Source organism: Diabrotica virgifera, chromosome 1 (genome assembly GCF_917563875.1).
Source record: "Diabrotica virgifera virgifera chromosome 1, PGI_DIABVI_V3a".
In the NCBI taxonomy this organism is placed as follows: domain Eukaryota; kingdom Metazoa; phylum Arthropoda; class Insecta; order Coleoptera; family Chrysomelidae; genus Diabrotica; species Diabrotica virgifera.
In genome coordinates, this window is record NC_065443.1 from 229242896 (window position 1) to 229261747 (window position 18852).

General features: G+C 32.4%; 1 protein-coding gene across 2 annotated transcripts in view; it reads left to right on the forward strand.

The window, feature by feature from the left end:
• The window catches only part of LOC126882713 (zinc finger protein 665-like), a 98848-nt gene extending 80319 nt beyond the window's left edge, over nt 1-18529 (forward strand). The window contains exons 1-2 of one of the 2 annotated variants that reach the window (XM_050647699.1): nt 2474-2850; nt 16731-18529. In XM_050647699.1, coding sequence (XP_050503656.1) covers nt 2655-2850; nt 16731-18298 — 1764 coding nt within the window. In that variant the 5' untranslated portion in view covers nt 2474-2654 and the 3' untranslated portion in view covers nt 18299-18529. Of the gene's footprint in view, nt 1-2473; nt 2851-16730 lie in introns of those variants that run through there. The other variant, XM_050647706.1, reaches the window with a different exon arrangement.
• Nucleotides 18530-18852: the final 323 nt, after the last annotated feature.

Below are 18852 nucleotides of genomic sequence, written 5' to 3' on the forward strand. Positions count from 1 at the left end.
TGTTTGAACTTGAATTTACGTAGGTACTTTGTAATTTCAAAAAGAATATTTTTTTCTTGTTTTTGAGTCTTGAAAATCGACATCTTTCGTTGTTTTTTCGGTTTTAAATTGTTTATAACTCGAAAACGATCAACTTAAGAGAAAAATTACAAAATACGAACTTTTTGTTTAGAATGATTCAAAAAATCTAAAATAATATCTGCCTGGGCCGAAATGCTTTTTTAATTTATAAAAAAAGTAATTTTTTAATTATTAACCCTGGAAGATCACACCTATTTTTTTTACATAAACCGCACACATGGGTATCAGATACCCAATGATTTTTTGTGAAGAAATGAAAAAAAAGTAAATATTTTATGATTTCCAGAGACTCTCTAATCACTATTGAATACATAGGAATAATTAAATCAATAATTTTATTTTCTCTCTTTTAATAATTGTAGTAACACAAAAGAAAAAATATTAAAAATACCTAAAAATAATTAAAAAACATTTTCTAAAAAACCAGAAACATAATTCAAAATATTTTAATTTAATTTAACAACAAAATGGTCTTTCTTACTAAAATATAACACCTTTTGATTATAGAACTCATATTCATTCTTAGCCAGGTATTTCAGTTTCACTCATTTTACTAACTACATTCATAAGACAGTGTGGCTCTATGCTTCATGCATTATGCTTTATAGCAAGCCGAGCATGCACGCTTTGCTTTTCCATCTTTACCTTTGTAGAAATAACACCTAGTTTTCTTTACTAAATTTGTGGGATGTTGTGTTGTTAGGTCATTAACTTGAACGCACACTTGATCGCAAACCTCACACATGGGTGCTGCATACCCTAGCCTGCATTTAATAAATTCTCGTGATTGGAAATATTGCTCAAATGAGACCGCAACTACACACCCGTCCTTGGTAGACTAGAGACTGAATTTACATAAAGCAGCATTACCATTGAAATGCAGCTGCGCAAGCTACATGCAGTTAAGTGTCGCAATGGGTATCTCACACCCAAGTGTGAGCTTCCAGGGTTAATTATACATAGTCAGAAGAAAATTAAATTGGGCACCTCTTGCTTTTTATAATTATTAACATACTAAATTACATATATCCAATAATTTTTATCCATTAAGCAGATCGGTGCAGTTCGACCCTATAGCTTTGTATCTAAAACTACTAAGAGGCATGCTTCATAGGATTTTGAATCAGCGTCCGAAATTCTTGACAGGTTCCGAGCTCCGTCTATTAGTCCCTTTTACGAAACGTAATAGGCAAGGGAACTATGAGAGGCTTGCTTCACTACTACTACTACATTGTTTGATTTGCTTGTCTGGATAATGTTCAGAAGAAATGCGTTCAATGTGCTTCCCCGTTTAGGATTTTGTCCTCTTCAGGGTTTGAGGTGAATGTTTAGTGTTGGCAGCAAAAGCAAACAGTCCGAAAAACACACTGGGGCAAGCGCCGTGTCCTGGTGTTCTTGGATCCTGGGTTATGCCGGACGGTGGTGTCCAGAAGGCTAAGAAGTCAACAGAGAAGAAAGTTTGATGGATTGTTGTTGGTTCCATAGACATTTACGTGTACTGTCCGTGCTTTGCTCTCGACCAGTCTCCCTAGAAACCATTGTACAACGACAGGCGAACCTGCGTCCCTCGTCGGCGGTCAGGAGGCGGCTTTGAGCGCAGCGTGGACAGTGACCGTTCGAGTGGAGAAAATAGTTGCGGCTATTTTCTTGGGACGAACAGGTATAATTGTGCAATGAAGTTGGGAAACCGCAAAAAACCAACTTCTCCCTGTTCGGAGTGCTTGCTTCACCTAACAATTTGAGAGATATACTCGCACGTGGAGGACAAAGATCAGGGCCGTACCTACATATTTTTATATTTTTCTCATAAAAGTTATTTAGCAAATTTCAAAAAGTTAAATTGTATTTAAAGAATTGAGGATGGTATAGAGAAATAAGGTAAATAGTCGATTGATATACTGGTGAGGCACTGCCTCACCTGCCTCATAGGACAAGCCGCCACTGCAGTGAACGTAGACAATATTCTTGTATATTTTTATTAACTGTTGTTTTTTTGTTAAACATTTCATTGATTTCAATTTGTTATTGATTGATTTTCTTTTGTTTGTATGTAAAAAATACCTAGGTATTAAGGTATTTGAAATAAAGATATCAAACTTATTTACTTTTTTTTCTACTTATAAGTAGGTACCTATACCCACCTATTTAACCTACTTATCTACTTAAGTTACTGTTTTTACTAAAAAAAGGTAGTATATCTTTCAATACTTGCTGCCCATACCTAAAGTATCACTTTTTTGCAATGTAATAGCAAAAAAATAAAAACTACCGAAAGTGGACGATTTCTACCGAAAAAATCTACCGAAATTTGACCGATTCTACCTGAAAATTAGCAGCAGCCTACCGAAATTTTGTCCAAGACCTGTGGCAACACTGTCGCCACGCCACGTGCCACGCCACGCGGCCAACAAAATAAAATGGAATAAAATTGAGGATTGAGTGATTGAGCTTTGAGTTGTTTCTTGTTGTTAATGTCATTCTTGTTTCCTTGATAGAACTCGTGATTTGAAGTGATTTCCACTTTTTGGGTGTAAAATTGGAATAGTACATACATAAAATCAAGTGTATCAACAATGGAAGTCAAAGAAGAAATTACCGAGGAAACGTTTAAAATAGAAATAGAGTATAATGATTTGGATGATGCTATTTTGGATGGCTATGGCTTTAAATGTGAAGTTCAGGAGTCTAGTAGGGAAAGTACTCATGGTACATATGATTCTTTAGACTTTGAAACAAAACCATTTGAAGAAAACCAAAAATCTGAAAAAGGTTAGTACAAGTCATAACAAAATATTTAGTAGTAGAAGTATGTACTTAGTAGAAATAAGAATAACTTTTTCTTATTTGAGTTGAGTGTGTTGAGGCATTAACAAAGAAAGAATTGAGTATAGGGCTTTTCATTGACTCTCATTTGTTTCGAGCATCTGTCATAATAATATGTTTTAAAATTTATATAAGGATTTCTACAGTTTTCACTGTATTCCTTCACTCAACCGTTCTTTCCAGCTCTTTCTGTCTTGCCAGCCCCCTTCCTGTAGACTTCATCTTTGGAAGATCTTCGGGGTCTGCCTCTCTTCCTTGTTCCAACGCTTTTGGTCTCCTCTTCTGACATGTATGTACCAGGTTAATACTCTTCTTTTCAATGTAGTCTATTATGTCTGAGTTCACTCCCAGTATTCTCTTAATCCCTATGTTATTTATTCTATCTCTCCGTGTTACTCTGCAGTTTCTCCTTAGGAATTTCATCTCTGTTCGTCTTATTGTACTTTTGGTTTTCTTATTTATTGTCCAATTTTCACACCCATAAGTGGGATACTCCATGGTGTTATAATATATTCTTCTTTTTGTTTTTATGCCCATGTTCTTATCCCACAATATCTAGTTCAGTTTTCATATGCAATCTCTTGTTTGTCCTAGTCTATTTTTTATATCTTCCTCAGTTTTCCTTTGTTTGATATTATAAAACCTAGATACTTGTACTTATCTGTTCCTCTGATGTGTTTACCTGTGTCTATTTTCAGTTGTTTTATTTCTGTATTCTCCGTTGTTAGGTATTCAGTTTTCTTTAGGTTTATTTCCATCCCATTCTTTGTATATTCCTGTTCCAGTTTTCTCATCATAAAACTGAGGTCATCTTTATCTTGTGCGATCACTATTTGGTGTGAGACAGCAAAATCGGTGTATAGATATTCGCTCCTTACCGGTATACCCATTCGTTCGCACTTTCTTGTCCATGGTTTCCAGGAATATTTTGAACAGGATAGGGGATGTCAAGCAGCCCTGTAGTAGTCCCTTTGTCATCTTAAATGGACTGCATATTCTATTGTCCCTTTTGATTGCTACTGCGTTATTCTTGTAGAGTGCTTTTACTGCTGTTATTAATCTTCGTGGGACTTCGATGTCTTTTATTGATTCCCACAGCTTGGTTTGACGGATCTATTTTTGGCAATTATTTTTTCTATTAGTTGTTCGACCTTGTATATGTGATCTATGCATGCTTTCCCTACTGTGAATCTTGCCTGGTCTTCTCTGATTTTATCCTGTTACTAATTTTTCCTTTATGGTCTTTCCATACGGTCTACCTATAGATGGTACTGATTCCTCGATAGTTTTCGCAATTTTTTTTATTTCCTTTTTTATATGAGGTGCTCAGAGCAACAGTGGCCTAACCCACAAATTGAGCATTTTTAGATTAATATATCAATAAAATCAGCAACATTAAATCTTTTAATTAATAAGGATCTACACAACCTACCTTAGTACATTATTTCACGGTTTTTGCTGTAAATTTTAAAGATCCGCTTGGATTGACATAAAATTTGGCATACCCATAGTCAACATGTCAAATAAAAAAAGTGATATTGTGCGGATGTGTGCTGTTGCCCTGGGGGTGATTTTCACTACCTTCTCGGGGGTGAAAAACATACGTTCAAAATATGTAAGTCCAAAATTCGATAAACTTACTAATTCTAAGCAACTTTTATTCTATAAAGTTTTTTCACTAAGTCGATACTTTTCGAGTTATTTGCGAGTGAATATGTTCATTTTTCAACAAAACAAACACGTTTTTAGACAATTTTTCGCAAATAATTCAAAAGTAAGTATTTTATCGAAAAAACCATTCTTAGCAAAATTATAGGTTGTAAAAAAGTGAAAAAAAATGGAGTACACATGAAGTCTTTAGACCTAGTAGAAGCAGAGTTATAGCTAAAGAAAAATAGGTTCATATTCGCCAAACTTCAAATAAATATCTTTCAACGTGAAATAACCAAAAAATGAAGCACTTTTTGGAAAAAACTCATTACAACGTTTTTAAGCTTTATTTCCATTTTTATAAAAAATATTCTAGCATCAAATGTAAGCAAGTTACGCTCAAAATACAGTTGGTACCTTTTGTTTTGGTATAAAAATATCGGGAAAATCACCCTCTAATTAACAACTTAAATATGAATTAATATCATAGAATATTAATATCATAGAATTAATCATTACCGCTTCACAAGTTGCTTTATTTATGTTGTGTTTAGTGTTTATATTATCTGTAAGGTTCATCGATTCAACATGCTTATTTTTGAAAAAAAATGGTTTAAAAATAAATTTTTAAAATTTTTAATTTTGAAAAATGCTTTTTTTATATCTGGTGGTTGAGTTTTAGATTTTTGACTATCCAGAGTATTTTATGAAGAATAACTTTTTTTCGTAAAATTGATAATAACAAAGTTTTCCATGTGGTTCCTAGGTACTCATACATACTGTATAAGAGCTTCTGTATAAAAATTTTCAAATTGTAATGCCATATTCGAATTCAGCATAACCAAAAACAAAATAGAAACATATTTGATCAAAGTAAAATGATGAATTCAACGATATTTTTATATTATTTATACAAATCAATTGTTATTGCTTAAACAATTAATAAACAATTAGCGGCCAAATCTGCGAGTAGAACTTTTTACTTTAACATGTATATAAACTAACAATAAAAAGTTTTAGAAAAATATAAGCTTGTTTGAATTATTCCGAAACAATGCATGTTTTCGTTCTAATTGCACTCCCCTATATGCAGAGTTTTTAATCCATTCAACAAACGTGTCATGAAAGCCTACATTAATTAATTTGTCCAAAAGTAGATATTTGGTGATCAACACGATCAAAATCCTTGGAAAAATCTGTGTATATAGCATCTACCTGTTTACAGTTTTCTATTTGAGATAATATATCAGATTGATAACAAACCAAATTGATGTTATAAAGTTCTGATGGCAATAGAAAATTCAGTCCATCTCGAAAAGCTTGCTTATTAAGAGATGGCACTAGGAACGACCTGGGGGCTTGGATGTTTTTTGGAGTAAAGTATATGACTTGTACTCCAATAAGAATGGTATAATAGAAAATCTCTTTGTTTACCCCACAGAGCTTTTTTTGCAATGTCATTGCTCAGAAACAATAATGATACATAAATTCTGATGATACATAGTTCAGGAACATAATTTTTTATTATTTTTATTTATCCTCTTTGTTCCCACTGGAACATAGGGCATCTACTGTCACTCTCCATTTTTACTGATTTTGTGCTTTTTCTCTGACTTCTTTCCAGGTTAGGCCGACGTTTTCTGCTTCTTTAATAATTGTTTTCTTCCATGTATTTATCAGTCTCCCCTGTTTCCGTTTTCCTGTAGGTTGGAACTCCAATACTTGTTTTACGGTAGCTCTTATGCTTTTATGTAGGCTCTAATGATGGTAGTAAATATGAGAAATTTGACATCGGACTTCCGGTTTTAGAGTTGCAACCGTAAGTACTGTGTTAAAGTCGAAAATAGTATAAGCGATATATCATTCGACGTGCCTTAGCAAGATGAGAACAAATGTAAAATTTTGGGTTTTATATTATTTCCGGTTAAAAAGTTCTAACCAGAAGTGCTATTATAGTCGCAGAAATAGTGCATGTAACACATCAATCGAAGCGTATTGAAAAGTTGAGTTTGAATCTTTAGTTGCGGTTTTGAAGTCGTTTCTGTTTAAACAATGATGACCCAAAGTTTAGTAGAAATGGCTCAAAATTAGTAAAATCGCATATCAGTCGACGCAAAGTTACATGAAGAGTTTAAATATCGACTTCCAGTTCTATTTTCGATTCCTTTGGGTGAAAAACTAGGGCTTACGAAATACGAAGTCCAATTATTATGTACTTGTTTTAGAATATTCATCTTTTAGTAGATGGGCAAAGGTTTAAAATGGCAACTTTTGAATTTTAATCTGATCATTAGTTGCTTTGGGAATTGCAAAACAGTGATACAATTTCGAAAATAAAAAATTTGTTATAATTTTTCCAAAAATAAACCTAGGGCTTTGATTTTGCATGAAAAGTTGAATCATGTAGTCAATTAGTTTAAATTTTATTCAATTTGTTTATTCCGCAAAGCTTTTTTTGCAATGTTATTGCGCAGAAAATAATAATGATAGGTACATAGAATCTGCGGCTACCACATGAAAGAAGAAGACTTATATTTTCGATATGTTTAAAAAATAAAAAAAACTCATTTTTGCAATTGCAAAAACATTTTTCTAAAGTAGAGTAATTTTTGGCTTATAAATAATTTGAATAGCTTTGTCAGTATTGACTATAGACTAAAAGGGGCGACAGACACATAAGTAGGTACGCGAGTTTATGGCTTGACGACCTTTTTCGCACGTGTGTCACCGTAAGTACAGTTTATCCACTAATAATTTTCCAACATAATCAGCAGTCATATTGATATCAAAGAGACCGGCTTTCGAATCAAGGTTGTCAGATATCTAAAATTACAAAGTTTATAGACATATTCTGAAAATGTTTTCCCTACTTTAGTATTCGATTGTTAGTCAATGACACTGTTAGAAAGATAATATAAAAAAATTCTTAAATATATAAATTAGTTAACTAGGTACTTAAAATTTCAATGGGCCTTCACTAATAAATTGAAGCAACTTTGTATATATTATAGTTTAAAGAAATTTTGGAGTATCGGCAACACTGTAGTCTGGACAGAATTAAGAAGCTCCTTTTACATTGACGTTGCCATGCTGATGATTTTAGATAAGAGACAAGATATTAAGAATTTGCTTTAATGTTAGTAAAACAAGTTTTAACATCGAAAGTATCAAATTTTAAGTAATAAAAAACCAAACTGTGATGGTCACATCCATTACTTATACAGGGTGTCCCAAAAAGATTGGTCATAAATTATACCACAGATTCTGGGGTCAAAAATAGGTTGATTGAACCTCACTTACCTATATACAATAGTGCACACAAAAAAAGTTACAGCCCTTTGAAGTTACAAAATGAAAATCGATTTTTTTTCATATATCGAAAACTCTTGAAGATTTTTTATTGAAAATGGACATGTGGCATTCTTATGGCAGCAACATCTTAAAAAAAAACTTAAAGTGAAATTTGTGCACCCCATAAAAATTTTATGGGGGTTTTGTTTCCTTAAACCCGCCCAAACATTTGTGTACGTTCGAATTAAATTAATATTGTATTACCATTAGTTAAAAACAATGTTTTTAAAACTTTTTTGCCTTCTAGTACTTTTTCGATAAGCTAGTGTTTATCGAAATATTTTGAGTATTTGTCGAATCCACCACATATTTGTATATGGTTAAGTATATACGATTATAGAGACCTGTTAATAATCTGAAAATTTATTTATAATTTACATTTTTATGTATATTTTGAAAAAGAAGCCACATCTCGATAAAAGGTGACTTATCAAAAAAAGACCAAGAGACAAAAAAGTTTTAAAAACACTGTTAGTGCAGTCACTGAAGGTTTTCGCCTCCGATTTCGTTGAACCTCCATCGATTTTTATGAAAATTGGTGAGTAGTTAGAGGATACCCCAAGGAACAAAGGTGACATGATGCCAACTTGCGCTTTTACCCTGGGGGTGGATGCCACCCCACCTCGGTGGTGAAAATTATTTCATTAAAACTAATACCATAAATCGATAGAGGGACAAATTCTAAGCAAAATTTGTTATATAAAGTTATTAATATAAATCAATACTTTTTGAGTTATTAAAGATCAAAGATTTTATTTTTTCGTAAAAAAATGCATGTTTTAAAGCAGTTTTTTACGTATAACTCAAAAACTATAAGCTTTTACAAAAAACTTATTATTACCAAAATTAAAGATAATAAAAAATTTAATACATTTCTTATTAAAAGAACTACACTCATGTTAATTCAAAGTAAGTTATGGGTAATTGAAGGTATATTTTTTTCGACGAATACGCAAATCTAAGTATTCAAGCTTAAATAACGGGAAAACTATGCATTTTATAAAATGTAACTACTAAACACTTGTCAAAGTACTTTGGAATACCTATCAAATGAGCTCCATAAGACGTTAATAGCATCAAAATTAAGCAAGTTATGATGAAAATAAGAGAACTTTTTGGAATTTTTTTGGAAAAGTGAAAAATAAAACATCGCCATTTCCACAAAAATTAAAATTTATAGAAATCCTTACAAGAGTTTCTTTATATTAGCATAAGTAATGATTTTGACAATTTTGACCGGTTTAGAATACATATTTTTGAAAAAACGAAATAATTTAAAAAAATCAGAATTTTTCAGATTATCGTTATTTTCATTTTCTTTTAATAATAACTCAAAAAATACTCAATATACGAAAAAAATGATATATAATCAAACTTTAGTTTTTTCTGTATCAAACATTTTACCTTCTTTAGTATTTCTGTAGGGTACAAAATAACCGAGATAGAAACGTTTTAATCTTAAATTTTGCCTGCGAGAACCATATTGTTACTGGGCAATTTAACCTTTTATTATTAAAAAAGTAAGGGGTCTAAAAGATTAAGTTTAACGTGGTTTAAAAGCCCTTAGTTTTAGCTTTCAAATGGTTTTTAGGCGAATCTCATGTCTTAAAATTAACGGAGTTATAAAAAAAAACAATAACATTTTTTGGAAAAATTTTTAAAAGATATCTTTTGAAAAATTTTTGGAGCATAAATTTTAATGCTATCAACTTGTTCTAAGCTCATCTGATAGATATTTTTAAACACTTAGACAAATGTTTAATACGTTTGTGTTATAAAATGCATAATTTTCCCGTTATTTAAGCTTGAATACTTAGATTTGGGTAGTCGCCTAAAGAAATATACATTCAATTACTTATAACTCACTTTTAGTTAACACTAAAAGGTTTTTCTAGTAAGGGATTTATTTCGTTTTTTAATATCTTCAATTTTGGTAATAATAACTTTTTTTGTAAAAACTTATAGTTTTTGAGTTATTTATAAAAAATCGTTTAAAAACATGCATATTTCTCACGAATAATTAAAATCTTTGATCTTTAATAACTCAAAAAGTTTTAATTTATATTAATAATTTTATATAACAAATTTTGCTTATAACTTGTCCCTCTACCGCATTATGGGGTTATTTTCAATAAAATAATTTTCACAATAATAGTTTAATTGGAACGTACACAAACATTTGGGGGGTTTAAAGGAGCAAAACCCACAGAAAATTTGTATATAAATATATTTAAAAAGAAGCAGCATCTCGATAAAAACTGGCTTATCGAAAAAATACTAAGAGACAAAAAAGTTTTAAAAACGTTGTGTTTAACTAATGGTACCACAATAATGAATTAATTGGGACGTACACAAAAGTTTGGGGGGTTTAAGGGAACAAAACCCCCATAAAATTTTTATGGGGTGGACAAATTTCACTATAATTTTGTTTTAAGATGTTTCTGACATAAGAATCATACATGTCCGTTTTCAATAAAAATTCTCTAATAGTTTTCGATATATTGAAAAAAATCGATTTTCATTTTGTAACTTCAAAGGGCTGTAACTTTTTTTATGAGCACATTTGTACTAAGGTAAGTTAGGTTCAATCGAACTATTTTTGACCCCAGAATGTGCGGTATAATTTATGACCAATCTTTTCGGAACACCCTGTATATTTCGTTTCAATTCAACAACAAAAGAACACTATTAGTTTATTAGTTAGTTCTTCCCTAATCGAATTAAAAAATAACGATTTGCACGTTCAATGTGAACTCGTTTAAAAAAATATACTGGAATGACTGATAATGTAATTGTTTCGAGAATTCAGGAATTAACAAAAATCTGGTATAAGACGATTTATAAAATTGTTAAATTAGGAACTGTTACATATCATTCCTTAAAACGAAAGCGACGAAATAAAAAAACTGGGTAGGGTTGACACTGTTGCAAAGGACGTTTATCAATTAACAGTTTATAACTTATTAGTTTAATACAAAGAAAATAGGTAGATAGTCCATATTGTGAGGACGTTCCAATATGAAAAAATTTATAATTCGATTTCTTTGCAGATTCCTGTTCAAAAATATCCCCTTAAACAAATCTGAGGGCGCCGAGCTATTTTTTGTGCAGAATTTGTTTAAACAAATTTAAAACATCACCTTTTTTGCTCCAAAATATATATATATATTTTTTAATTTTTTGGTGTCTTCTAAACAAGACAGGTACCCTGTCATTTTTCTCAAAAGTTGATAGTTTTCGAGTTATAGGCGATCTGAAAAATGCGAATATACGCACTTTAGAGGCTTAAAAACTGATATTTAAGTTATTATTTTTGAAGTTGTCAAGAGCTTAAATTGAAGTTTAAACATTCATTTTCAAGATGCTGAATAGTAATCGAGTCTAACTTCAATTTAGAAATTTAGACCGATGTTCTTTAAGGTGATACAGTAGCGATCAACAGGTAGCAAAAACGCGTTCCAAGATTGCGGCTGTAATTTTGAATATTTTTTCGAGATATTTGGCACACGTATTCGTAATATAATAAAGAATGGCGGTACAGAACCCAATTTGAAAAATATATTAATATGTGGAAATTACTCTGTAATTAAATACAATATTAAAAAAACGAGCCTGTACCGCCATTAAAAAGAACAAAAAAATACACTTTCTTCAAATAAACTTTTTTATCCGATGCCTAGATTTTGTGTCATTTTGGAACTACTAAAATTTTTTATTTCATTAGTAGTTTAAGCTATACTAAATTATTTTTGATCATTTGTTTTTCAGTAAACCTAATTATGTATAGGCTGTTTTCCTGATGAAAATATTTTGTTTGTTTATGCATTAAAATACAGAATAAGCCAAATAAAAACGGAACATACGCAGTTAATACAGTGTATCGGAACTACATTTGAAATAGTCGACCAATATAAAAATTCGACATACATAAGTGTGTAGTGGGTGGCCAGACTGAGCTGTAAAATATCGCGCAGCAACATCGAACGGGCTCATCTTCGGCGTCATGTCGCAAACGAATGGACCTGGATCCAAATTTGTAGCTCAATTAACCACAACAACGACCGAAACACTGTATTTACATCTAGCGACACGCCGTAATTTACATCCCCATCTGATCATGCTTTTTACTGCCGCTTCATTTTACTGCTCTTACGGCGCTGTAACAGCAGTAAAATGAAGCGGCAGTAGCTGCAGTAAAAAGCATCACCAGACGAGGATGTAAATTACGGCGTGTCGCGAGATGTAAATACAGCGTTTTGGTCGTGGTTGTGGCTAGATGAGCTACAAATTTAGACCCAGGTCCATTCGTTTGCGACACGACGAGGAAGATGGACCAGTTCGATATTGCTTCGCGATATTTTACAGCTCAGTCTGGCCATCCACTACACTCACCGCGGGACCCATTTTTGCGCTTCATTTTACGGCTCTTATGGCGCCGTAAATTGTCGCTTGTCTGGCCGTACCCTTAGCCTAAAAGGAGACAGGTAGTTGAGTTGCTATGATTTATGTGTGTCAAACTTTTATATTGGTCGACTATTTCAAATGTAGTTCCGATACACTGTATTAACTGCATATGTTCCGTTTTTATTTGGCTTATTCTGTAGATCAAAAACAAGTGATATATATCACGTCATAATTACACTTACCAAAAACCAAATTTTTCTTCTATTTAACAAAGCCTGATCAAAACAATAATCAAACTCTACTAAAAAACAAAGATTTCAGCAAAATTAGGTACACAGAAAATAGAATTTAATCAAGAGGACGGTTTCTAAGTTTTTTGCTGATACACTTCTCACAACAGGCTACGATAGGATCCATTCATAACCAACATTTGCAAAGTGTGTAAAATATCTAGTTTTCCTTTTCTTGCAGTATTTGCAATGCTTTTTTACCTGGTGGTGGATTAGGTAGGGTTTGTGTAGGCATTCCAGAGTATTTCAAAACAGCTTATCGAATATGAGAAAGTAAATCTGAGGATGCAGCCCTAATTTGCAAATAACTTTTTACCAGCTCTATTCCTAATTTTTTAATAAATTGACTTCGTTGTTTAGTATATTCCCTATTAGGGTTATTATTTATGTGTGGTAAGCGTTTATACTGGCAATATTTAGGACCCCATAAAAAAATTACCAGTGGCCATCGTTTAATATTTCTACACATTGTAAGGTGACGCCATTTTATGTACCGGCTGTCCCAATAAGAATGGCTCTCGGCCATATTCAGGAACCGTTAAAGTACAGCTTTGAGAAGAAAAAAATTATAACAAAAGTTGCCTCGGGAAAAGCCTCGAAATTGTTTTCATAATAATTGAGGGGCCCGGTAGTAAACAATGGTAAGGGACAAATTTTGATTTTTTCCGAAATAGTATGTAAAAGATGGCAAGGGACATGGCAAAGCAGAAAATTTTACTTAGTTTATCCTCCTAAGAATAGATCGAGCCAGATTAATTTCTTAAAATTTGGTAAGGGACATGCATAAGCATGAAAATAATGTTATGTGTCCATGGTAATGCAGGTTGTTCAAATCTAAATGGCTTTTTGCTGTTAACAGTGAAAATTCTGCTAGCTACGATGATTGCAACTCAGATAAAGATCCTAAATTTCAAGTATTTAGTGAACTAGCTTGGTCAAGATTCTCTAAAGAAGACAATTTCTTTATATTCTTAGAATAAATGTTCGCAAGTAAAAAATGGTAAGGGATGTACTTAACATTGTTTACATCCACGTTCACTTTGCATAAAAACTTAACATTTTCTACTTGCAAACATGAAAATAAATTCTCTCCAGCGCTATATTATTGTTTTTATTTAAACGTTTTAGAAAACCTGAAAGATATAAAATCATTTGGGAATTGATTCCAGCCGTTTACCACAAATGGTATCTAAATTTAAAATAATTCCTAGTACCTACCAAATTATGTTAAGTCAACACCACTTAACACGTTACGTTAAACTATTTCAAATATTTTAGGTAAACAATGTTAAGTTGTAGTTCATATTTTCATACTTTTCTAATTAAACATTATAACAAAAATATTTGGTTTTCCATATTTTGCCTATGTATTAACAACATATTCAGCTAGTTTTAACATGCTTCATACTCTTATATTTTTTAATAAAAAATATAAGAATATTTTTTTCAAAATTCAACACTTCAAAACTCATAACTTCTTTACTGCCCCTTACCATTTTTTACTGCCGGACCCCTCAATTATTGCAGTTACACCGCTAGAGGGCAATTGAATATCACAAATTAAAAAATCAAAATGTACAAAATTTGCCTAATGAAAGGGCACTGGAAATCCGATCATCGCATTATTCATGAAATTCTGCGCATATTTGACTTCATAAGTTTAAGTCTACCTTTGCAAATAAGAGGTGGGGGTGAGTGGGAACCTTGTTATGAACAAATGGCTGTAACTCCGGTTCTACTAAAATCGAATTTTTCAAACTTGGTCTTGTTGAAAACAGCTTTCGTCAGTATAAGAGTTATAATTTCGAGACAGCCTAAATAATATGCCAGCTAGGAGGCGTTATTTAGTTTTTTCAGAAATCTAGGTTTTTTGGAAAATATTAAATACAAAATGTCGTTAGTGCAATGCAAAAATAACCAGCTTTGGATCTCACACACACACACTTTAATAAGTGAGAGACACATCAGAACACCTAGGCAACTACGTTACACATTTGTATACTCATATGAGTTTGAAATCAAGGAAGACACATGGGCTCAATTCAATGTTACAATCTAACACCACATGGTACACTGTATATTTCTTATTTATTGTATATGTTACAGTAAAAACCCGATTTCAGTTAAAACCCGAATTTACTAGGAAAAACTAGTTTTAACTAAGAGATTTAGACAATTCTAGTGAAATCTAGAACTATCAAATATTTTCAGTTAATTCTAGTTGAAACTAAACATATTTCAGTCAAAACTAGTTTTTACTAAAATTTTCAGTAATTTACAGATTCAACTACTCGCTAAATAATTTCATTTGCTCTCGTATGCTTCCTCTCTAGCTAACAAAATTTGATGTTCTCCAATAAGACCGGCCTCTTCGGCACCAGATTGTTTATTTTCCGATCTCAACTCCTGAACAACCATAATAAACTTGTAGCTGTGATCCTCTTGTGATTGCATATCGATCAAATCTACTTGACAGTGACTATTCATTTCTGAATGCAATATAGGTTTCGATACAAGACCCCTCTTTGCTTTTATATTTTTACTCTTCCGTTGGCAGGTTTCACACATTGGTATAAAAGTATTATATACATTGGTATAAAAGTATTATATATATTGGTATATAAATTGTTATATTTGCGTATTTTCTGGCGGTTTCAGGCTTCAACCTATCACGACCTCCATGAACAATAGCAACGGGAGCTGCTTCAATTATCTCAAAAATGTCTTCGACAGGGAGGGAAAGACAGTTACGATCACTGAATAGTTTACACCTTAATTTTTATATTGTAATACTACTGTAAAATTGCAGTGTCGTACGGATTTGATAAATGTCAAAGTGAAAAAATTTCAAAAAGTCAGTGCTTGTCAAAAATTTCGGGAGTGTTGAAAAATAAAATAAAACGATATCAAACTCCTCCAAAAAACTTATTTGTACACTTTCCATTTTGTTAAATTTCGTTTTATTATTAATGCCTCGACAGCTAATGGTCATTGGCATTTTTGTTAAATTTTGTAAAATATATTTATATTATTTTGATTTTTTAATTTTAATCCACCTATTCTAGGTACACCACTGATTACGTCACTTTGACGTAAAAGGTCCGTTTAAACGAGGTAAAATTTAATAAAATCGGCTCCTAGATACGTAAGCCTGTAAACTTTTCAATGATCGTAACTGTACATAATATTTGATGGGATCAATTCTAGAAGCCAACTTTTTTATTTCGCCAACTTAACAATCCTAAATCGTTTTAGTCTTCGACTTTGTAACGGTGTTTTCTTGGCAGATAGTTCCGCATCTTATACTTCGGCCATTAATTTAGTATACATGCTTTTGTCACAACATTGTAGTGACTTTCTTTCTTCTCGGTCTCCTCCTTTTGTAAAATGTTTTCCACAAAACCTTCTTTCCAGGTTCTTATATCTCTGCTCTCAACTTGATATTTAACAATATCACTCATGGTGAATAATGGTAGGGGAGCCCAAGCGGGAATTCTTGCAGGTACTCGAGCGCGTCAGATTATCATATGGAGAAACCTGGTACACTGAAGATGTACCTCTGCCATATATGGGCTCTTAACACAGGGGCGTTTGTTACGAGGTGCCCGAAAAAAAAAATCTATCCTTAAAAATACTCGAAATTATCAGATTAAAATAAGGTAAGCAAAAGTGGTACATGCAAAAGAGTGTTGTATATTTAAAAAATCTGACGAATTGAGCTGGGCGTAAGGAAATGGGAGGGTCAAAAAGTTTCACAAAAAGAAAGCGAATATTTCGCGAAATGAACGTCATATCGAAAAACTAAAAAATACGTGTTCAATATTTTTCAAAAATCTATCGAATGATACCAAACATGACCACCCACGGAGAGGGGTGGGGGGTAAATTTAAGATTTTAAATACAAATCCCGCGATATTTCGCAAAATAAACATCAGATCGAAAAACTGCAAAATGCACTTATTCAATATTTTTGAAAAATCTATCCAATGATTTATCTTTATACTTCATTGGCATAATCATACATCTCCCATATTTCTGCTGTCTTAATTTATTTGATTATGCTTTAATTTGATCGTTGCATTTATTTTCTCTTTTGCTCTTATAATTACATTATAGTGGTTTTTATTTTAGGTCATCTACAAGATGAAAGCAAAATGGAAATTGAGGAGAAACTCATTAAAGATTCATCTCACGACGAAAATGACACGAGTCGACACACGGAAGGAAAAACTTTAAATAAACCTATGACAGTTGTGACTGGAAAAAGACCTTATAAATGTGAAATTTGTTTTAAGCAGTTTTCTCATGCAGTTCATTTGAAAAGACATTTGAATGTGGATGTTGGGGAAAAACCTCATAAGTGTGAAATTTGTTTTAAACAGTTTAGTGAAGCAGGTACTTTAAAAAGACATTTGAGAGTGCACACTGGGGAAAAACCTTACAAGTGCGAGATTTGTTTTAAGCAGTTTTCTTATAGATTTTATTTGAAAAATCATTTAAGAACACACACTGGAGAAAAACCTTACAAGTGTGAGATTTGCTTTAAACAGTTTAGTGCAGCAGGTACTTTAGAAGCACATTTAAGAAGGCACACTGGAGAGAAACCTTATAAGTGTGAAATTTGTTTTAAGCAGTTTGCTCAAGCATTTGGTTTGAAAAGTCATTTGAGAGTGCACACTGGGGAAAAACCTTACAAGTGCGAGATTTGTTTTAACCAATTTACCACAGCAAGTTATTTGAAAAGTCATTTAAGAACTCACACTGGAGAAAAGCCTTACAAGTGTGAGATTTGTTTTAATCAGTTTAACCAAAAAAGTACTTTAAGAATACATTTGAGACAGCACACTGGAGAAAAACCATACAAGTGCGAAACTTGTTTGAAGCAATTCAGAGAACTAGGCACTTTCAGAAAGCATTTAAAAACACACACTGGAGAGAAACTTTACCAGTGTAAAATTTGTTTTAAGTCGTTTTCTCGAACAGATAGTTTGAAATCACATTTGAGTGTGCACACTGAGGAAAGGGAAAAACATTATAAGTGTGAAATTTGTTTTAAGCAGTTTATTTATGCAAATAGTTTGAAAACACATTTGAGAGTGCACGGTGGGGAAAAACCTCACAAGTGCGAGATTTGTTTTAAGCAATTTAGAGAAGCAGGTACTTTGAAAAGTCATTTAAAAATTCACACTGGAGAAAAACCTTACAAGTGTGAGATCTGTTTTAGGCGATTTGGTGATGCAGCTAGTCTGAAAAGACATTTGAGAGTACACACTGGAGAACAACCTCACAGGTGTGAAATTTGTTTTAAACAATTTAGTCATAAAAGTTCCTTGAAAACACATTTGCGAGTGCACACTGGGGAAAAACCTTACAAGTGTGAGATTTGTTTTAAGCAGTTTTCTAATTTGAATAGTCATTTAAGAACGCACACTAGAGAAAAACCGTACAAGTGTGAGATTTGTCTTAGGCAGTTTAGTCAAGCCAGTAGTTTGAAAAGACATTTAAGACAGCACACTGGGGAAAAACCTCACATGTGTGAAATTTGTTTTATGCAATTTAATCTTAAAACTTCCTTGAAAACTCATTTGCAAGTGCACACTGGAGAAAAGCCTTACAAGTGTAATATTTGTTTTAAGCAATTTACTGCAGCAAGTTATTTGAAAAAACATTTAAGAGTACACACTGGAGAGAAACCATAGAAGTGTGAAACTTGTTTTAAGCAGTTTATTTATGCAAGTTCTTTGAAAAGACATTTGAATGTGCACGCTGGGGAAAACGTGTAAAATTTGTCTTAAGCAATTTTCTCACAAATGTTTTTTGAAAATATGTTATGAGAGTACCTTCATTTATTTATTTATCAGCTTAGCAGGCCTTGTAGGCATAGGATTAAAATGTGTACTTTCTAATTACATTTTGTTTTAATCTTAAAATTTTTATTTAATTACACTTCAGTCTTTTTATACACTTCTTCACCACCTTTCTCCACATCCTTCTGTCCAATGCTAGTTCTTTCCATCCCTCAATGTTACTTCCCTTTCAGGCCTTCGTGCACACTGTCCCTCCATCTTTTCGTTGGCCTGCCTTTCCTTCTTTTCTATTGGTCTTCGTGAGAGTACCATTTTTGGCATTCTTTTACTTCCCATTCTCTCGATGTACCCCAAGTATCTTATTCTATGTGCTTTAGTTGTCGTCGTGATCGTTGGCTCATTATATAGTTCAATTTTTTATTGGTTCTTCTTCTCCACTGACTTTC